The sequence below is a fragment of the Pristis pectinata genome, chromosome 16 (assembly GCF_009764475.1).
Source record: "Pristis pectinata isolate sPriPec2 chromosome 16, sPriPec2.1.pri, whole genome shotgun sequence".
Taxonomy (NCBI): Eukaryota; Metazoa; Chordata; class Chondrichthyes; order Rhinopristiformes; family Pristidae; genus Pristis; species Pristis pectinata.
This window is the reverse complement of record NC_067420.1, coordinates 37,681,973-37,703,155: the sequence shown is the minus strand read 5'-3', so window position 1 is coordinate 37,703,155 and position 21,183 is coordinate 37,681,973. Positions and strand designations below refer to the sequence as shown.

The 21,183-nt window shown below is 41.3% G+C and overlaps 1 protein-coding gene across 5 annotated transcripts in view; it reads right to left on the bottom strand.

Moving 5' to 3' along the window:
* ncoa6 (nuclear receptor coactivator 6) overlaps window positions 1-21,183 on the bottom strand; it is a 48,940-nt gene that overhangs the window by 20,415 nt on the left and 7,342 nt on the right. For 3 of the 5 annotated variants that reach the window (XR_007957585.1, XM_052031392.1, XM_052031396.1), the window contains exons 2-10: window positions 12,375-12,545; window positions 11,107-11,365; window positions 10,129-10,284; window positions 9,618-9,731; window positions 8,683-8,826; window positions 3,374-4,135; window positions 2,276-2,425; window positions 825-1,938; window positions 536-595 (exon numbers count right to left, since the gene is read on the bottom strand). Coding sequence is in view for 4 of the 5 variants with exons in the window: in XM_052031392.1 (XP_051887352.1) it covers window positions 536-595; window positions 825-1,938; window positions 2,276-2,425; window positions 3,374-4,135; window positions 8,683-8,826; window positions 9,618-9,731; window positions 10,129-10,284; window positions 11,107-11,329 (2,723 nt within the window). In the remaining variant the exon portion in view is untranslated. Of the gene's footprint in view, window positions 1-535; window positions 596-824; window positions 1,939-2,275; window positions 2,426-3,373; window positions 4,136-8,682; window positions 8,827-9,617; window positions 9,732-10,128; window positions 10,341-11,106; window positions 11,366-12,374; window positions 12,546-21,183 lie in introns of those variants that run through there. The other 2 variants (XM_052031394.1, XM_052031395.1) reach the window with 2 other exon arrangements.

The following is a 21,183-nucleotide window of genomic DNA, read 5'->3' as shown; positions in this document are numbered from 1 at the left end:
GAGGATAGATAGTAGAAGTATTACACTTTTGCATTAAGTAATTCTTTTCAACATTGATGCTGAAAAACGTGGTCGAAAAACTTTTACTCAGTCCAGCATTAGGCAATCGAAGTATGCAAATGACACAGTTGGGCTTGAGTTCAACCTCACTCTGACAGTAACTTTTCTCATTTATCTCCCAGTTTTTTGGTTAAATTCCTGCCTCCATATGCTAAGGTAGAGGGAAATGAGGAAAGCGTCAATTCATGATTTCATTTGCTGAGCAAGCTAAAGTTATACCAGTTAATAGTTGGGTCTTAAAGGTGGTCCAAGATCGGATCTCTTTTCAGTTATAAGCTAGCTAAGCTCAAATCAAGGGAAGTGAAATAAATTGCTACTGGCTTCTGTAGCCAGAATAACTGGAGAACACAGAGCAGCACTTCTGCTCCTGATCGCCATGCAGCAATCCTGTTGAAATGCACATCAAGATTGGGCAAACACAGGACTGGGAATGGTTGTGATGTCCCACTTTGCAGAATAGCATATTGATACTCACCATCTTGGCTCATGCATGAGGAATGGCCAGAAGACTTTGGGCACCTGTTGAGCCACATCCCTGCAAACAGGTCAATATTTTCCAAGGGTTGGGAAGACAAGTGAAAAAATTGACAAGGAAAATAAAACCATTATCAAAAAAAAAGTGATAAATTTAGACCAAACTCAACACCAATGCAAGGAGGGCATTTCCAACACAACCAGTTTAACCAAAACATTTACATACCCAAAGCTTTCAAAAGACCGTGCTTCCCTGGAGAACCCTTGGGAATGTTTATTTTCAAACTTACACATGCTGTGTTTGCTCTTCTGCCTGCTGAGATCCGCTGTTCTTTTTCTTCTGTGAACGCGATGGTTTTTTCTTCTTGGGTTTGTTGACAGCCTGGCTGTTCTGTTTGTTGGTCATGGCAAACTGTGCTGACGTGATATCACTCTGCAGCAGGTTGACAAGCAACGGACTAGTCAGAGTGACATCTTTGTTGTTTGGAAAACCAGAGGCAGTGACCAAAGACACCTGACTTCCACTTGCTGTGGTGCTATAAGGAGCACTGAAGGTCATACCATGGGCTGAAAAGTGAGACCCAGCAGAGTTGCCTGGCTGCATTGTTTGTAAATGAGAGGGAACAGCACTTTGCTGCATTTGAAGATCAGGCAGCATCTGTGTTACATTGACGTCACTGGCTGATGTTGTATGGTCACCGTGCTGTTGAGTTATGTGAGGTACTGAAGGTCTAAGCCCTTGTCCCTGTATGCCAATCCCTTGAGAATTCCCATTCAGAGGATTCTGCTGGATCATCTGTGTGGAAAATTGAACCATATTACCCTGCAAGTTTGTGGCAGGTCCCCTCATCATGTGACCCGGACCCCCTATTACATTCTGCTGGTTCTGATTATTGAACCCTTGTTTGTTTCCCTGCACCTGACTGACAACGATCTGCTCAGGCAGCCCCATCATCTGGCTCTGTTGTAATACGACTTGACCCTGAGGTCCTATTAACTGCCCATGAGTAGTCATTATTTGCTGACCCTGCTGTGAATGCAACTGCTTGGGTGGAGTCATCCTCTGTCTAGGTGCAACGACATTGTGACTTTGGGACGTCGCCATCATCATTTGGCTTTGGATGAGCTGAGGACGAGAAATAATCATCTGGTTTGATGGATGTGGACCTTGAGATTGAACATTCATCACCTGGCCCTGTGAAGGTGCGATTTGCTGATGCATCCCAATAAACTGTGACTGAGGGCCCTGCTGCCCCTGCACGTTACCCATATTCACTTGACTATTGATGGACTGCTGATTATTCATGTTCCCATGAAGTCCAAGAAGATTTGCTTGCATCACATTAGTTGGCCCATGAGACTGTACATTCATAGGATTTTGAGCAGCAACATTACTCGGACCACCTAGAAACAAGAATGCAAAAGTACTGTGAGGTTTTGAAATTCATTTTGTACTTATCCAATTCTCACATTTCCTCATTTCTACAGGAGGCCATTTGCCCCATCAAATCTCTACTGACCCTCAGAGCAATCCCATTTCCCCATTTAAATGAAGAAATCCTCTTCCTCTAGAGGATATTCAGAACAGCAAAGTCTGCTCATAAATGCTGATCACAATTAAAGATTATAGGACTACGAGGCAGTCAAGCATTTATTACCCACTACTGTTAACCCCCAAGTTTCTTCCCTGAACAACAAACATAAAATCAATCATTTTTTTTTTCCCCCCAGAAAAACCAACCTGTATGTGGTGCATTTTGATTAGGCTGCACCTGCAGAATTCCACTGTTCATCGACGTGGCAGATGCAACAGCTTGATTAATCTGTGCTTGAGTGAAGTTTTGATTAGGCTGACCAGGAGGAAAGGTCGGTGGAAGACGCTTCTGCATGCCTGAAACGAGGAGAAATGGGCACTAGTTTTGATTTCAGTATAATTGCCAAATTTAATTCCAGCTCTGGATACATTCCTGGAAATAAAAACTGATTTATACAATGATATTTTTTTTTACAACCTTGAGACATTATAAAACACTTTGCAGCCAAGTGCATTCAACCTTGTTCAATGCTGAATGGTGCTGTCTGTGTGGAGTTTGCATGTTCTGTGATGGTGTGGATTCCCTCCGAGTGTGTTGGTTTCCTCCCACATCTCAAAGATGTGCGGATTAGTAAGTACATAGAACAATACAGGCCCTTCGGCCCACGATGTTGTGCTGACTCATAAACTTACTCCACCTCTATAAACCCATCTCTCCTACACAGTCCATAACCCTCCATTTATCTTATATCCATATGCCCATCTAAGAGTCTCTTAAAATGTCCTTACTGTATCAGCCTCTACCACCACCCCCCAGCAGTGTTCCAGGCGCTCACCACTGTAAAAAAAAAACTACCTCTGACATCTCCACTAAACTTTCCTCCACTCACCTCAAACTGATGTTTTCTGGCATTGGCCAGCTGCTACTATAAATTGTTCCTCAGGTGTAGTTAGTGGCAGAATCTTGGGGAGAGTTAATGGGGGGGGGGGGGTGAGGGGGAGGGAAAGGCATGGTATAAATGGGTGCTTGATGGTTGGCAGAGACTTAATGGGCTGAAGGGACCATTTCTGTGCTGTACAACAATGACTAGCCTTTAAATGCGAGAATCACAACAGTTAGTAAAGACCAACAAGTAGAAAGGAAATAATTGACCAGATCTGTTTATTTTATTGGCAGCAACTCCAGGCTGTGCTTTAAATCTATTTACATATTTTCCTTAGTTTTTTTCCAATTGCAATTAAAATAAGTGCATAGTCCACTACTGAATCTTAAGGTGTTTTTTTTTAAGAAGGTGAAATACTTACTTCCTATGGTAGAATGAGGACTCTGTGCCACCTGATTTGCTTGCATCATAAACCCAGCTGGCAAGTTTCCTTGCTGAACAATGGGACCACGACTTGGAGAACTCTGGCACACCGCTGGCTGAAAAGTCTGAGGGAGGGAACTGCTCTGAGGTGTCCGAGGTCCAATGTGCTGCTGTGGCTGGTTAACTGTTGGAGAGGAGGAAGGGGAACTTTGTTGGAAAGTAGAAGGAGAAGAGGCTGGAGACTTGTTGGTTAGGTGAGGCTGCTGCAGGGGCGTAGGAACTCGAGGTGGTCCTCCCTGGTGGTTCTTAGGTGGTGGTGATGCAAACTGTGGGGAGGTGCAAGGCTGAGAAAAGGTTTGATGAGCCTGTGATGTTTGTTGACTTCCAAATGGGTAGGGAGGTGGAGGATGAGCAGGGGTCTGAACAGTTGCCAGGGGTGGCCTGGCCTGAAGTTGCTGAGGCTGCATTTGTCCAGGCATAGGAGCCTTCTTCCATATTGGATTTGCCAAAGTTCCCAAAGCTCCCTGGGTGGAGGGCGATTGGATTGCAGCTGTCGGGACTTGATTCCATGTGCCAGCTATGGAAATCTGAGCTGGATTAAATGGAGGACGTCCTCCTTGCAATTGGTGCTGCTGCAGATTGGCTGGGGCTACCTGCCGGTTGGCTGACATTGTTTGCACAATGTGAGGCTGTTGAGGCAATGATCCAGAGGGGTGTCCTGATGCTTGAATGTTTAGAGTTGAGAGAACAGAATCCATACCTGGTTACAAAAAAGCGAAGTGTAATTGTCAAACTGTATATTCAAATACTGTGAAACCTTTTTATTATAAGAAATAATTTATAATGTTAGAATGCATTACGTTCTACCAGCAGAATCAAATAGGATTTTGTGGTTAGCCATACTGGATTTTTAAGTTTAACATTACTACACTGATTATATTCACATTTTAAGGGGTAACCCCCTAAGAAATATGACTTTTGAATGCACTTGGGTGATTCCAGGAATAAACAAAGTGCTAAAAACACTCAGATCAGCCAGATTTTAGCTCCAAGAGTCTTTGACCTGCAATGTTAACCATTTCTCTCTCAAGTATTGCCTGATCCATGTGGTTCCAGCATTTTCTGCTTCTATTTCAGAGTTTCAGCATCTGCTGTGTTTTTTAATTTAACCTTCTAGCAAGAAAATAGGATGGAGGTGTTTGCAAAAGGAAGTATTTAACTTCAAAGAGGGCTGTGCAAGCCAAGTTTATGCATTGAAATACCCCAAGCTCTAAGTTACAAAATGGACTCCAAGTGAAGGTACTTCCTCAACCACTTAAAAAATACATCATTTTCATAGTCAGTTTAGAGCCCTTGGTTATTGACAGTTTGGCAAACGAAACTCTCAAGCATAAAGAGGTAAGGCAAGGGGCAGTGGCAACTTGTATCTTTTTCTGGCATTAATTAGATAACAGTAGCAGTTGGCTTTGAAATACGTAGCTTGAATGCAAATTCTCAAAGCATCAGATTTTATACATATATTGGATTGCATGAAACAAGAAAAACTGGTCAAGAGCTTCTTAAAGTTTTTCTAGTCTTTCATATTTTACAAGAACAAAATTTACAACAGTAGTCAACCTTGCTGGAGTGTTTTTTGGTCTTCGACAAAGAGAGGAATGTAATAGAACCATAGAACCATACAGCACAAAACAGGCCCTTCGGCCCACCGTGTCGTGCCATCCATCAGACCACCCTCACACTACCTAATCCCTTCCTCCCGCATATCCCTCTATCTCACGTTCCTCCATATGCCTATCCAACAAGCTCTTGAACCTGTTCAATGTATCTGCCTCCACCACCACCCCAGGCAGTGCATTCCATGCACCAACCACTCTCTGGGTGAAAAACCTCCCTCTGATATCTCCCCTGAACCTCCCACCCATAACCTTAAAGCCATGACCTCTCGTCTTGAGCATTGGTACCCTGGGAAGGAGGCGCTGACTGTCTACTCTATCTATTCCTCTCAATATTTTATATACCTCTATCATGTCTCCTCTCATCCTCCTCCTTTCCAGTGAATAAAGCCCTAGCACCTTAAGCCTCTCCTCATATTCAATACCCTCCAATCCAGGCAGCATCCTGGTAAATCTCCTCTGCACCCTCTCCAATGCCTCCACATCCTTCCTATAATGAGGCGACCAGAACTGAACACAGTACTCTAAATGTGGCCTAACTAGAGTTTTGTAAAGCTGCATCATAACCTCGCGGCTCTTAAACTCAATCCCACGACTTATGAAAGCCAACATCCCATTGGCCTTCTTAACTGCTCTTTCCACCTGTGAGGCAACTTTCAACAAACTGTGAATATGAACCCCCAGATCCCTCTGCTCCTCCACACTGCCAAGTACCTTGCCATTTACCCTGTACTCTGCCCTGGAGTTTGTCCTTCCAAAGTGTACCACCTCACACTTCTCCAGATTGAACTCCATCTGCCACTTGTCAGCCCAGCTCTGCATCCTATCAATATCCCTCTGTAAGCTCCGACAGCCCTCCACACTATCCACAACACCGCCGATCTTAGTGTCGTCTGCAAACTTACTAACCCAGCCCTCCACCCCCTCATCTAAGTCATCTATAAATATCACAAAAAGTAGAGGTCCCAGAACCGATCCCTGCGGGACACCACTAGTCACTGCCTTCCAATCCGAGGGCACTCCTTCCACCACAACCCTCTGCTTTCTACATGCAAGCCAATTCCTAATCCACACAGCCAAGCTTCCTTGGATCCCTCGGCCTTTGACCTTCTGAAGAAGCCTACCATGAGGAACCTTATCAAATGCCTTACTAAAATCCATGTAAACCACATCCACCACACCGCCCTCGTCAATCTTCCTGGTCACCTCCTCAAAGAACTCTATCAGGCTTGTGAGGCAAGATCTTCCCTTCACAAAGCCATGCTGGCTGTCCCTAATCAGTCCATGATTCTCTAGGTGTTCATAAATCCTATCCCTTAGAATCCTTTCTAACAGCTTACCCACCACAGACGTGAGACTCACCGGTCTATAATTCCCTGGCCTATCCCTATTACCTTTTTTGAACAAGGGGACCACATTCGCAATCCTCCAATCCTCCGGCACCACCCCCGTAGACAACGAGGACTCAAAGATCCTTACCAGCGGTTCAGCAATCTCCTCCCTAGCCTCTCGAAGCAGCCTGGGGAAAATCCCGTCAGGACCCGGAGATTTATCTGTCTTAATATTATTTAACAACTTCAACGCATCCTCTCTTGATATCAACAACCTCGAGAACATTACCCCTACCAGCACTCCCTTCCGCATCATCAAGACCCCTCTCCCTGGTGAATACCGAAGAGAAGTACTCATTCAGAACTTCTCCCACTTCCGCCGCCTCCAGGCAAATTCTCCCACCTTTGTCCTTAATCGGACCTACCTTCACCCGAGCCATCCTCCTACCCTTCACGTACTTGAAAAAGGCCTTGGGATTTTCCTTAACCCTACTAGCCAAAGCCTTTTCATGTCCCCTTCTAGCTCTCCTCAGCCCTTTCTTAAGTTCCTTCCTCGCTACCTTATATTCCTCACGGGCCCTGTCTGAACCTTGCTGCTTATACCTCACGTATGTTACCTTCTTCTCCCTAACAAGTCGTTCCACCTCTCTCGTCACCCACGGTTCCTTCACCCCGCCATTCCTTCTCTGCCTCACCGGGACATATTTATCCCTAACATCCTGCATAAGATCCCTGAATATCGACCACATCCCCATGGTACATTTTCCTTCAAAAAGGACATCCCAATTTACACTCCCAAGTTCTCTCCTTATAGCCTCGTAGTTCGCCCTTCCCCAATTGAAAAACCTCTTGTCCTCTCTGCACCTGTCCCTGTCCATGTTCATAGACAACATACACAGAAGGTTCTATGCTTCAATCACTGGTTCATTTCATCATTTAGCTAAGTAAAGGATAAAGATCCTTAATGCAGGAGATAGCGATTTCTCACTACCTCAGTAAAGTGCCAACATAATCAAAGACCCCACTCACTCTGGACATCCTCTCTTCTTGCCCCTCCCATTGGGCAGAAGATACAAAAGTCTGAAAGCACCTACCACCAGGCTCAAGGACAGCTTCTATCCCACTATTAGAAGACTATTAAACAATCCCCTAGTACAATATAATGGACTCTTGACCTCACACTCTACCTTCTTATGGCCTTGCAACTTGTTGTCTGCCTGCATGGCACTTTCTCTGTAACTGTTTATTCTGCATTCTGTCATTGTTTTCCCTTGTACAACTTCAATGCACTGTTGTAAATGAAATGGATGGCTAGCACATAAAAAAGTTTTTCACTGTATTTCAGTACATGTGACAATAAACCAATTTACTCTAGGGAATAAACAATGACAATGTCAAAAGGGATTATCTAATGTAAAAGCCAAAATCTAATATTTCAGCAATTCCAATATTATTAAGTAATAGTGATGTTTTCCATTTGTTTCAGGAATTTGTTTTTTTTTTTAAACACAATGAAAAAGCTTTCCTTCAGAAAGTTGCAGCATTACAACTTGGCTTGCACAAACTTGAACAGTTTCTGAGCTCCATCCAATTGTTGTCTGTTATTTTGTATTGGATGTCATTTACTTCCTTGCAAATCATTACCCATTAACAGCCACAAATCCTGGGCCAGACTCTCTTGCTAGGAAATACTCTTCACACAGCCAGAAAATGAGACCTCTCAAAGTCAGGCAAGAAAAGGGGATGAGCAAACAAAGATGAAATCCAAATTCTATCAGGGCTTTGCACTTTATCATGATATAGCACAGTAAGCTACTGTGAATACTCACTACTTTTCAGTAGAAACCTGCAACTAGTGTCAATTTAAATAATCCACTCTTTTAAAATCTTTCCTTCTCCCCTTGTAACACAACTTGTAGACTATACATTGACAACAGTATTAAAAGTATTCTGCTCAAACTGGAGCACCTAGTTATGGAAAGCAGAGGCTCAAGAGTTTGTATAACAGTTGAAAAGCATCACTATGCATTTCCATATAAACAAAGACCTTAGTGACTAGGAACCAATTTACAAGACTTAAAAACCTCATGCTTATTCCATAATACTGTATTCAAGGAAAACAATAAATACATTTTCATAAAACAGAATGCACTACAGAACCTTCCCAAAAGGTTAAAAACCTGTATACAAAATAAAATGCACAAGTTAAAACTGAAAACTGTATACAATGAGAACTAATTTTGTCTGCAAGTGCAGTTACCTGCAAGAAACAAGTTTTAAAATGCACAAAATCCCTTTCTTACCAGGTTGAGCAGTGGGTCGCGTGGAAGGATGCGGTAATCTATTTTGCATAAGGTCTGAACTTGCTCCACTGCTGACCAAGGAAGCTGCCATGTTGCTGCTTGAAGGGAGCATGGGAGCGGAAGGATTGTTAACTCTAATCAAACCTATTTCCAAAAACAGAACATTAAATTACAATCCTGTTGGATAATTTGCCAGATTCTATCTGCCTCAATATTATCTGCATTTGGGAGAAACTTTATCTCAATTCATATTTCCTTTTGTTCCTAACCAATGTTTTCTCAACATTAACAAGCACGTGTGCAGTTTTAAGATTTTTGTAAACATTTTCTCAGGACTCAATTGTTTTCATACAATGAGATCCCTAAACATAGACAAATACCATATCATTTACAAGTACTTGTACCCCCAAGATCAAGGGTGATCAGGTTAAATACTCGAGTCATTAATGTCATCTCTCCTAGCAGAATCTTTTAACCAATTGAGAATTTTCCATTCTGACGGTGGTCTTCGTTTTAGCCACAAGTTTAGAGACATCTCATAGCAGTTAGGAACCTAGTTACAATTCAGTTTCCTTCTATTAAATCATTTAATTCAAATAATTAAAAATATGTTAACTATCCACTTACCTTTATGTGCAGGGATGGAGAAAAATAACTAAAACAGAAAGTGGATGCTCGAAAGTACTAGAAGTAAAATTCTGGGATAACTTAAAAAGGTTAGGTGCTTGGAGGGGGCTTGCTGAATGGATAAATTAAGATGGCTCAAATGGCCTTTCTCATCTACAATTGTCTTGTGATCTTTTACCTCATTCCAGTCAAAAAGAAAGTAGTTGTGTGCACCTGCCTTTTCAAGCAATGCATCACAGCACTGTACTTTAAAGGGATCACTATGGCTTTGCTCCAAAATAGAATTTTAGGCAAAATAGGCAAAATACCTTGTCCTCCTTGCAAAGAAAATCCTGGTTCCATTCTGATCTGATTCACTGGTCCATTTACTCTGATCTCTTGGCCTCTCTGCTGCACCAAAGCCAAATTAATAACTCCTTCACCTGAAGAAAACAAACTTTTTAAATTTTGAAATACATTGGACTGAAAACTTATATAGATAATTAGCTCATCATACTGGAATATATTTGATCAAACATCATAGATAAGTAAAAAAAGTTGAAGGCCTAACAAACCTGACCCAACACGGCCAATCCAAATGTGAATCTTGGGTCATTGGGCTTTATAACTTTTACTTGATACCCAAATCAAGCCCAATGCATGTAGTTGGATAATAGGATTCAGCAAGGATAACACTTCAGAACATTTTCAGATTTTTGCAGTGCAATGGTACATACTTTCAAACTTTACATCCATACTTGTAGCATCCTGCTGAATCTCTTCACAACGAAGCTAAAGTATCCACTCATCCCACATTGCAATGTAGAGGAGATAGCATACCTTCAATCTGAACAGAAAGAATGCCCAAGTCACGTAACTGCTGGTTATTATTCTGAGCCAACAGGCGTAACCGCTCTGCAGCTTCTCGGGGAATATTAAACGTTACACGAACACTGTTCCATGGCTCCACTTTCTCGAGCTTCAGTTTTTTCGAATCTAGTAGAGAAGTTACCAAATGTTTCATGGCCTTTGTATGATTTTTGACCCTTTTCCTACAAAAGGATTGCTTTATTTAAAACTACATATTAGCAAACATCCTGTGGTTTTGTCAATTGTGCCTTTGTGTACAAAGATTATGCCATATAATATTATACTATATTGTGCCATGCCAGATTATGTTCCAACTCGGGTTAAGTTTACATACTTTTAAGGTGTAAAAGTCTAACCATTATTAAAACAGATGAGAGGGATTGTAAAGAATGTTAATATGTCATTAAATTTGAATAAGTTTGAATATCCAAGGATAGCAAATATTATACTTGTTCAGTCCAACTTTCATGGGTTCAAGTCTTCAAGAGGCTGCTTGTCAGATTTTTCCTCAATTCAAGATAATGCAAGTCGCATATTCCTGCTTTAAAATCATTCTGATTGATCAGCAGGTGAGATACCAGGCAAGAGCAGTATTGTTAACAGGATGTTAAAATTTAATAATTTTAGAGCTCCACACCTGACAATTTATTTTCAGAAAGCCAACAAGGGCATGAAGACAGAAAAAAGCCACTTCAGTTGATCCCACAAGGAACTCTTTCACAATACCTGTTGATCAAAACATCTCCCATGATGAAAAGTGAGCAAATATTGTGACTGCCACCATTACAGATGACAAACATTGCATAGAAATTGACTTTACAGAAGTTTCCACTAGTAACCATAAAACTATCAGCCAAATTCTCTTACATGAATAGCATGGACAGTGAAGAAAGACTACTTTGATTTGAAAAAAGGTGGCATTTTTGAAGCACTTCTTGAAATGCTTACCCATTTTCAGAAGGCATGGCATGTTATTGATGATCAAGTCTAGTTTATTTGCAAAATCAACATCCTTCATGTTCCCCTTGAAAGCAATCCATACTGTGAAGTCATCCTCCCCGACTTCCAGATTCAGCTGACCCTCATCTAGCTCCAGGTTCACTTCCTCCATGGGTGTAGACCACACGGAGCCAAACATGCCTTCTAAATTAGGTAAGTCGTCTGAATCCATTTTTTCAGATTGATGCCAGATGGTGAGCCATAGAAGCTGTTGGCAAAATTAAAACAAATTAATGCACAATAAGCACCTCAGGGTAGTACAAGCTCATACGATTCTTAAGACAGCACAATTTTAAAATACAAGCTCTGAAGATCCATAAAAAGCTAAGTAATCATGCCAGCTACTTGAGGGCATTAAAACCTTTTCAAAATAATTTTGCTCTGACATTGTTATTCAGAACAGTTATGTATTAGTACTACTCACATCAGGATTACCAACCAAATTATATTACAATAATAATTTTAAAAATAAAATTACAATAATTTTAACATTTCATCTCTACCTTTAATTGTGCGAGATGCTAGTTAACCCAGCCATTACCTCACTTTCACATCCTGCTGGATCCTCAGGACCACATGGCTCCCATTGCTTTGGAAGCAATGCCGATGTGGCTGTTCCCATGCAAAAAACAAGTCTCAGCAATGCATTCTGAGGGCTCACCCTTGGACTTCTGGCCACCCCAGTACTCTAAACTTTAATATTAAAAACATTAATTAAAACACCCTGCCTCTTTAACAAAGATCGGTGACGTGATTCAAGTGAATTGGGAAGTGCTCGATGCATCATCTATGGCTGGCATGAAGCTGTGGGGCCAGATATAAAATGTTTCTGGCTGCTCACCCCAATACAAATCAGTAACTGTTGCTGAACTCAAGTACCAACTCCAGCAGTGAAAAGGGTGGTCAGGCAGACAACTACTGGACCTCCAACACATTACACAGAGCAGTATTTAGATACAGGCGTTTTGGATAGCACTGACGCATGCACTGCAGCTAGGTGGTTCCCTACAGAACTGCTGGCTAAAAACTGGCATGATCCTGCTCATTACACATTTATCATAGCTCATATCCAAGTCCACAGGAGAATCACATTATCCAACAAGACCTAGGTTCAATTAATTGGTTGAAAATAAGTTATTGGCTGAATGCAGGAGTAAGGATGACAGGTAGGAAGTGAATAGTGAGGTGCTACAGATATTAGGGCCATAACAACTCACCGTATTTATAAATCATTTAGGTGATGCGGTAGAAAGCCACATATCCAAATTTGCAGATGACACAGGTAGGCCGCATTAGATTTCAAAGAGAAATTGATAAGTTGAGTGACTGGGCAAAACTGTAGCAAATGGATTTCGATGCAGGGAAATGTGAAGTCATCCACTTTGGACCTAAAAAAAGACAGAACAATACATTCTAAATGATGAAAAGCTGGACCAACAGTGATCGAAAAAACTTCCAGGGTCCCGTACATTGATTAGGTTAACTTAAGGACAGGTACAGAAATAATCAAAAGTGCTAATAGAGAGCTGACCTTTGTACAGTGTACAAGGTGGGGAATGGAACTTGTATTTAAAAAAGCTACACGAAGTCCTGGTTAGACCACATCCAGAGAATTGCGAGTACCTCTAGGTACAACTCCCTGGGAAGGATATACCTGCTTTGGTGGGAGTACTGTATTGATTCACTTGAGTGATAGCTGGATTCCAAAGATCAAACTGCAAGGGCAGATTGCAGAACTCATGGTGGTATCCCCTGGAATTTATATTAATGACTTAACTTAATTTCTAATTTATTAAGGAATTAGTAGACATAACTACCTTGTTGGTTGGTAGGGGTATGAAGGGGAAGTTATGGTCTAGGATGAAATACAAATGCTACATTAGGTAGATAACGGACAAGATTACGATCGAGTGAGCTGTACGCACTCACAGATTAACATCCTATTGACAATGTTGGCACCTATACATGAATGGCCGCTCAGCTAAAGTAATGGTGCCCAAAAGGATCAGGTTTAATTTTGCTGAGATGTTGCTCAACAGTTTCAAATCTTAAGTGGTGTGTTTTCACTAATGGGAGTCATGAACAAGGGGACATAGCTGTAAAATAATGGACCAGTCATTTTTATATATATTCATTCAAGGGATATGGGCTTTGCAGGCTGAGCCAGCATTTAAATTTAAAACTGAAGTGTGTAGAAATTTCTTCCCTCAGAGGGTAGTGAAATTTCTTCCCTCAGAGGGTAGTGAAATTTCTTCCCTCAGAGGGTAGTGAATCTCTGGAATTCTCTGCCTGAGGGTGGTAGAGGCCAGATCTTTAAATATATTTAAGGTGGAGACTTGAAAGATTGAATGGCAGGGCTGGCTTGAGGGGCCTGGTGGGCTACTCCTGTTATTTTCATGTTCTTGTGATCAACTTTTTATTAAAAAAAGTTTTTCTAGAAACATGTTGAATGTTATGCACCCAAGGTACACTGTCCTCAAAATGACTAAACACATTTTTAAAAAACAGAAATCACTCCCAGCCCAAACCACCTCTTACCTCAGCATGTATATTTTAGCAATTTGCCTTAAAATTTTGTGATGAAAAATGTACATTGACATAAATAAAGTCAAAATACTGTCCCAATCCCTTGTTTAAAAAGAAAATACCTTACCTACAACATTACCACTCTGACGGAAGTGGTTCCAGAGTTATTTCACTAAAGTTTTGTTAGGAAAATATCAGTTGTACAATAAATGTAACCTTCCCAGTGTTACCCATATCCCAAGAACTAGTAAAATCACATCTGTATCATTAGGTTAAAATACTCAAAAACAAACCAGAAAAAAAACACTCAATTTTCTCAGAATTAACAACCCATTAGCAAAGTTATGGAATGTTTAAAAGTGATTCACTCAATGTTTAAATTGCTTGAACTTCGTGTCCTCCTCACAACTCAGTTTGGGGTTGTAGGCAATTAGCTGGGACCCAGGCCCTACTCCTTGTCAAGCCCCACTAGTCACCACCTGCCACCAAGACCTATTTCCTGACAACTAAATTATAATACATACAAATATATTACTCCATTCCTATGTGCATTAATTTTGCACTTTAACCTGTTCAATAGGACTTCAATAAAAGTCTGCTAAAAATCCAAATACACCACGCCCATTGGTTCTCCCTCATGTATTCTAAGAATTACATCCACAGAAAAATACTTGAGCAGCTTTGTCAAACACTGCCTCCCTTTTATAATTCCAATTAGATTGCTTGTAATCACATTGATATTTTCTAACAGCAAACAAATCAATGCACAGGATTCTGAATTTGGATTATAATGAGATTTTTTTTTAAAATCATTTTTCCTGGGTGTTAAGTTAATTGGCACAGGACTCCAACTTGCTCATTTCTCACCTTTGCTCTAAAAAAAAGACTCCATATTCATCATTGCTAGCAAACCTATAGTGGCTATGTCACTGTTAACATCTTGCCAATTCGCTTAGAACAACCATTATAACACCCTTGCTTAAATACTATGCCATGAGGGACCAACATACAGAAAACTTAAAAAAAAATACATTATTTTCTGTTTTTAAATTTGCTTTTTCCTCAATTTATGACTAAACATTTGCGACTAAGATATTCTTAGATGTGGAGGCTGGGCAAACTTGAAAGTGGAGATTTGGAAATAGCAAGAGAAAGGGAGAGGAGAAAGGGGAGCTGATAAATAACCAAATTTCCAACTGACTATTAACATTTGACTTAGACTTTCAGATCCAGAATTCACCTAACAAGAGTATATTTGAGAAACTCTTACCATTCTAACCTATCATCGTAGATTAGCTAGATACATCCTGTTCAAACGCAACTGACGTTAAAATGACTGCAGTGGGGCTCTCCTTCCTTTAAGGAGAATGACATTTATAAGCTTGCAGTCCAAAAAAATTCACGCTTTTTGAATCTAGAATGACTTAACAGATCTGTAATTTCCTCACGTTGGAAAGGGTTAGGATTTTAAAATGTCTACCTCTATTATTTTCTCCATTACAATTTTCAAAAGTACTCATCTTACTGATTACAATACTTGGTTCCTCACTTTGACATTAAGATTCCCTTGTACACTCCTTCACCACAATGAAACCAAACACAAGTACTCAGTTAAAGACAGTCATTTCTTTATAATCTTTTGTAATCATACCTGCCCCCATCTATAACATGCCCACAATTCCTCCTCAAACTACTTATAAATACAAGGGATATCACAGCTAACAGCAAAATTAAGTTTTATCATTTCTCTCTGCATCTTTTTTTTAAAAGATCCATCTGTTGATTTTTTTAAAAAAATAAGCACCCAAGACTGCTGGATTTCTAATTTTCCTTTAGATTTGTTGAGGCCTTTCCCAGCTTGACATGTTGCTTTAGCCTTACTTGCACCAGCATTTGGTACATGTATCAGTTTTGTACCATATCAAGTACTTCTTTGAGTACATTCCATTACTTATTCCCAGGTTTGACCATTCATCAGTCAATTCACCTGTCCTTTGAGATGTTCTTGCTTAATTTAAGAAATCACAATTTTTAACACTACTTTTTCCTTCAAATCCAAAACGAAGTTCAGTATTATGACCACTCTTTAAAGATGCCTTAACATTAAATTATGTTGTCAGTCATCATGTAATTAAAGCCAGAATGGTCTCTTCCTTAGGTCAGTTCTAAAACTTCCTACAAAACTGACTCAAACAAACATATTAATTTTGAGTTGTTTTGCTCCATCTTATATGCACGAGAATTAAAACCTCCTACCAAAGAGAAATGGCATGAAGTTTTTATTAGCCACACCCAGAATAAAGGTGGGCTCAAGTCAGTACGTTTACCTTGGGCAGATCTGGTAGAAAGTTGACCACACGACAGCAGCAAATTATAGGATATTATTAACCTGCTCTTGGACCATGCTAACATCCTAAAGAATAAATGGAAACTGTTCGACTGTGATAACCATGACCAAACTACGCACAAATGTCCCTCAACACATTTGATTCTAACACTAAACTTGCTCCCCTCAAAAGAGATCTGGTTAACTATCCTTAGACTGGCTTTGCCATTGTTCTTCCAAAGCAGTCACAATATCTGCAAACTACAGTCAAATCACCTCTCAACCTTCAACCTGAAAGTTAACTTCCAAACCAGAAGACCTGGATGAACCAAGAGATTTGCAGTCTGCTGAGGGCTAAATCTGTGGCGTTCCAAGACCAGCGATCCAGAATGCTACAAGACCAGATACAACCTACAGAAGGCCATCGCGAGAGCAAAAAGGCAATTCCAAGTGAAGCTAGAGACATAATGGGATGCATGTCAGCTGTGGCAGGGTTTGCATGCCATTGCTTCCTACAAGGCGAAACCTAACAGCATAAATGGCAGTGATGCTTCATTCCCTGACGAGCTCAATGCCTTTTATGCACACTTTGAAGTGGAGAATAACATTACACCTGTGTGAATCCCCACAGCACCCAATGACTCTGATCTCTATCTCAGAGGCTGACGTCCAAAAATCCTGCAAGAGGGTGAACCCTTGCAAGGAGTCAGGCCCTGGTATACCTGGCCGGGTACTGAAAACTTATGGCAACCAACTGGCTGCAGTGTTCAAGGAGATCTTCAACCTCTCACTCCTGTGGTCTGATGTTCCCACCAGCTTCAAAAGGGTAGCAATCATTCCAGTGCCCAAGAGCAGGGTGAACTGCCTCAACAACGATCACCCAGTCGCACTCAGATCTACTGTGAAGTGCTTCAAGAGATTGGTTATGGCTAGATTTAACTCCTGCCTGAGCGAGGACCTGGACCCACTGCAATTTGCCTACCATCACAGCAGGTCTACAGCAGACGCAATCTCACTGGCTCTCCACTCTGCTTTGGAGCACCTAGACAACCGCAAGACACGTCAGGCTACTATTTATCAATTACAACTTGGTGTTCAACACCATCATTCCCTGAGTACTAATAACAAAGCTTCAAAATCTGGGCCTCTGTACCTCCCTCTGCCACTGGATCCTCTACTACCTTATAGGGAGACCACAGTCAGTGTGGATCGGCAATAACATCTCCTCCTCGCTGACTATCAACACAGGCACACATCAAGGATGCATGCTTAGCCCACTGCTCTACTCTCTCTACACTCATGACCATGTGGCTAAGCACAGCTCAAACACCATCTATAATTTGCCCGTGACAACACTGCTGTTGGTAGAATCTCAGATGGCGATGAGGCGGCTTACAAGAGTGAGATAGATCGGCTGGTTGAGTGGTGTTGCGACAACAAGCTCAGACTCAACATCAGCAAGACCAAGAAACTGATTGTTGACCAGTAAGGGGAAGTCAGGAGAACACACACCAGCCCTCACTGAGGGGTCAGCAGTGGAAAGGGTGAGTAGCTTCAAGTTCCTGGGCGTCAATACCTCAGAGGATCTATCCTGGGCCCAACACATCGATGCAATCATAAAGGTGGCATGCCAGGGGCTCTACTTCGTTAGGAGTTTGAGAAGATTTGGTATGTCACCAAGGACTCTTGCAGATTTCTACAGATGTATGGTGGAGAGCATTCTGACTGGTTGCATCACAGCCTGGCATGGAGTCTCTAATGCACAGGATCGCAAGAGGCTGCAGAGGGTTATAGACTCAATCAGCTCCATTACAGGCACAACCCTCCCCACCAGAGGACATCTTCTAGAGGTGGTGCCTCAAAAAGGTGGCATATATCATTAAGGACCCCTCACCATCCAGGACATGCCCCCTTCTCGTTACTACCATCAGGGAGGAGGTACAAGAGCCTGAAGATCCACACTCAATGATTCAGGAACAGCTTCTTACCCCTCCACCACCAGATTGCTGAATGATCCATGAACACTACCTCATTATTCCTTTTGTTTTTGCACTATTTGTTTTTGTAATTTATAGATTTTTTTAATATCTTGCACTAGTGCTGCAAAACAACAAGTTTCACATCATATGTCAGTGATAATAAATCCAGTTCTCTTTCCACAGATGCTGCCCGCTGAGTGAGAGTTTCCACAATTTTCTGTTTTTTAATTACAAGAGTACATAGCTTTCTGGGCAAGTTCCATCCAAGTGGTATGTCTGAGCCATAAATTAGGGACCAAGAGGATATGGCATGGCCAGAGGACAAATGAGTCAGAGCAACAAATCACAGCAGTGCCTTTGTTATGATACTTGGATGACATAGCCAGATGCCTCAGGAAAGGATCTTGCAGGAGGGTCAGTTAATAGTATTTACAGACAGAGCTCTGACAGACACAGATGTGCTATGCACAAATTAAGGAAACTGGCAGTGAACTGGAAAAGTTTAACCAATACACAAATGAGAGAACTGTATATGTGCATATGATCACAAGCGATTTCATCACTATTGTTAAGCCCCTACACTGAGTGCTATTGAGATTACAGAAAATACTTAAAACAGGCACACAGTCATGACTTAGTACAGTCGAGGCAATAACTTGCATTGAGATGACACACAGCTGAGCCTACCTTTAGGATATAGGAAATGTTGGGGATACTGATTCAGGCAACCAACATAGCAAGACATTTTTCAATTTCTCAGCTATTGATACAAGAGATTGAAAAGGCTGCCTGACAAGATGAGATGATTCAATCCCTGAAGTGAGCTATTCATACAGAAGAGAGAGAAAGACACACACAGAATGAAACTGAACCTGTTCTCAGACCACATTTTCTCTCGAGAGATGAGCTGGACACTCAAGGTGATCTGATCCAAAGCAGCAAAACGATAATTGCTCCAAACTACAAAGGAATGACATAATAAAACAACACATTCACTCCACACATCTCAGAGTGAACGCTTGCCTGTATAGAGCAAGAGGAAGTATTTATTCAGAGTGGAATAGAAAAAAAATCACTGACCACGTGACCACGTGCAAAAATGAAAGACTCGCAGATTTCAAGAAAGGAAAACTTCATTTACAAGTTCCTGGGCAAAAGTCAGCTCAGACCTGTTCCACCTGGAAGGGAAAATCTAACTGGTGACAGTTGATTCTTTTCAAATTTCTGAGACTTCTCAGAAAACACTATTCAGCAATCACTTGCAGTTCAGCACTGTGGCATAGAAGGTTATGGACAGAGTGCTGGAAAATGGAGTCGGTACAGACGGTTCTGCAAAGAGGGCCTGTTTCTACACTGTATAACTATCACTCAGGATAGTTTGAGAGACCTGGCATGCATGACACCAATCACAGGTAACACACTAGAGTTCACAGCAGACAAAGACTGGTAGTTTGATCACTGATCATCTCACTACTTGCAGAGTAATGGAAAGGGAAAGAATGTTATGATGGCCAAAGAGCTGCTGAATAAGACGGGACACAGCCAGGCCATCGAGTATCTAGACTTCTGCAAAAATCCAGCTCAAAAGGACTGGGAGAAATGTTATACAGAGATGCACAAGTAGATGAACTAAAGCCCTACTAACAGTAACAGAAAGACCATTAGGTTCAGAAGTGCAAGTATTGGAAAACTGAGGATGCCAAAGTAGTAAAGCACACTGCTACAATAGAATGCCAAAGATTTGCCATTGCTACGAGTTGGAGAAAGATCAAGGATGAAGGACATACAAAACCAACTCCAGATATGGCAGAGGTAGTGGTGATTCAACACTCAATCACCTCAGGTCATACAAGGTCACAATGGAGGTGGATGCTTCACATTGGAGGATCTGGAAGGATAGCACTTTGACCCCAATATCTGGGAGACTTTACAATAAAATGAAGCAGGTAGAGAGTGGACAGTTATTCGTACAATGTTTTTTACTTTCATAATTAGAGGTATGCCGATGTGTCAAATGCAGACAATTTCTACAGATGTACAGTAGAGAGCATTCTGACTGGTTGCATCATCACCTGGTATGAAGGCTCCAATGCACAGGATCGCAAGAGGCTGCAGAGGGTTGTAGACTAAGCCAGCTCCATCATGGGCACAACCCTCCCCATCATTGATGACATCTTCAAGAGGCGGTCCCTCAAGAAGGCAGCATCCATCACAAAGGACCCTCACCACCCGGGTCATGCCCTCTTTACGTTATTACCGTCAGGGAGGAGGTACAGGAGCCTGAAGACCCACACTTAACATTTCAGGAACAGCTTCTTCCCCTCCACCATCAGATTTCTGAATGGTCCATGAACAATACCTCATTATTCCTTTTTTTTGCACTATTTATTTTTGTAACTTATAGTAATTTTTAACGTCTTGCACTATACTACTGCCACAAAACAACGAATTTCATGACACGTCAGTGATAATAAACTTGATTCTGAATTATTGGTTAACACTGTCACCCTTAAAGGATTATGTATCGTGACTAACTGCTCTATGGAGTGCAACAATGTGTGTTGCAAGCTCCAGAGGCAGTCTATTTTGGAAGAAATCCACTGTATGGTAATATAATCTGTTCATTTACAAAGTACCTTTGTTGTTTGTTTAAAAAAAAAATTGTCAATATTCTGAACCGTCTCTTAGAGGTGCAAATGATGGTGATACTGACAGTAATCACACTTATTGTCATTTACAATATTACTCATCATTTTTAAGGATGCCACACTGCTCCTAATCACTTTTTCCAAATAATTTTAGTTTAAAGTTTTCATTCCTATCAAGTTTTCCATATCATTGCTCTTCAGTCACATTTTGTCTTTCCCTTTTACCCTTCCCTGTCACCAGGATCTGTTCTGGGTATTGTCTTCTTGAAGGCTTTTTCTTGGCATGACAGAGGCCAGAGTGAATGCCCTCAACACCAAGGCAGAATTTGACTAAGCATAGAGTCCAGATGAAGGGTCTCGACCCGAATTGTCAACCGCCCAATTCCCTCCACAGATCTATCTGACTGCCGAGTTCCTCCAGCAGCTCAATTTTTGCTCCAGATTCCAGCATCTGCAGTCTTGTGACTCCATAAAAAAAGATGATTGCGGTTGTTGGGGGAAATCATCTCAGTCACAACAGTAATTCCTCCAGTTTGCATCAAATTGA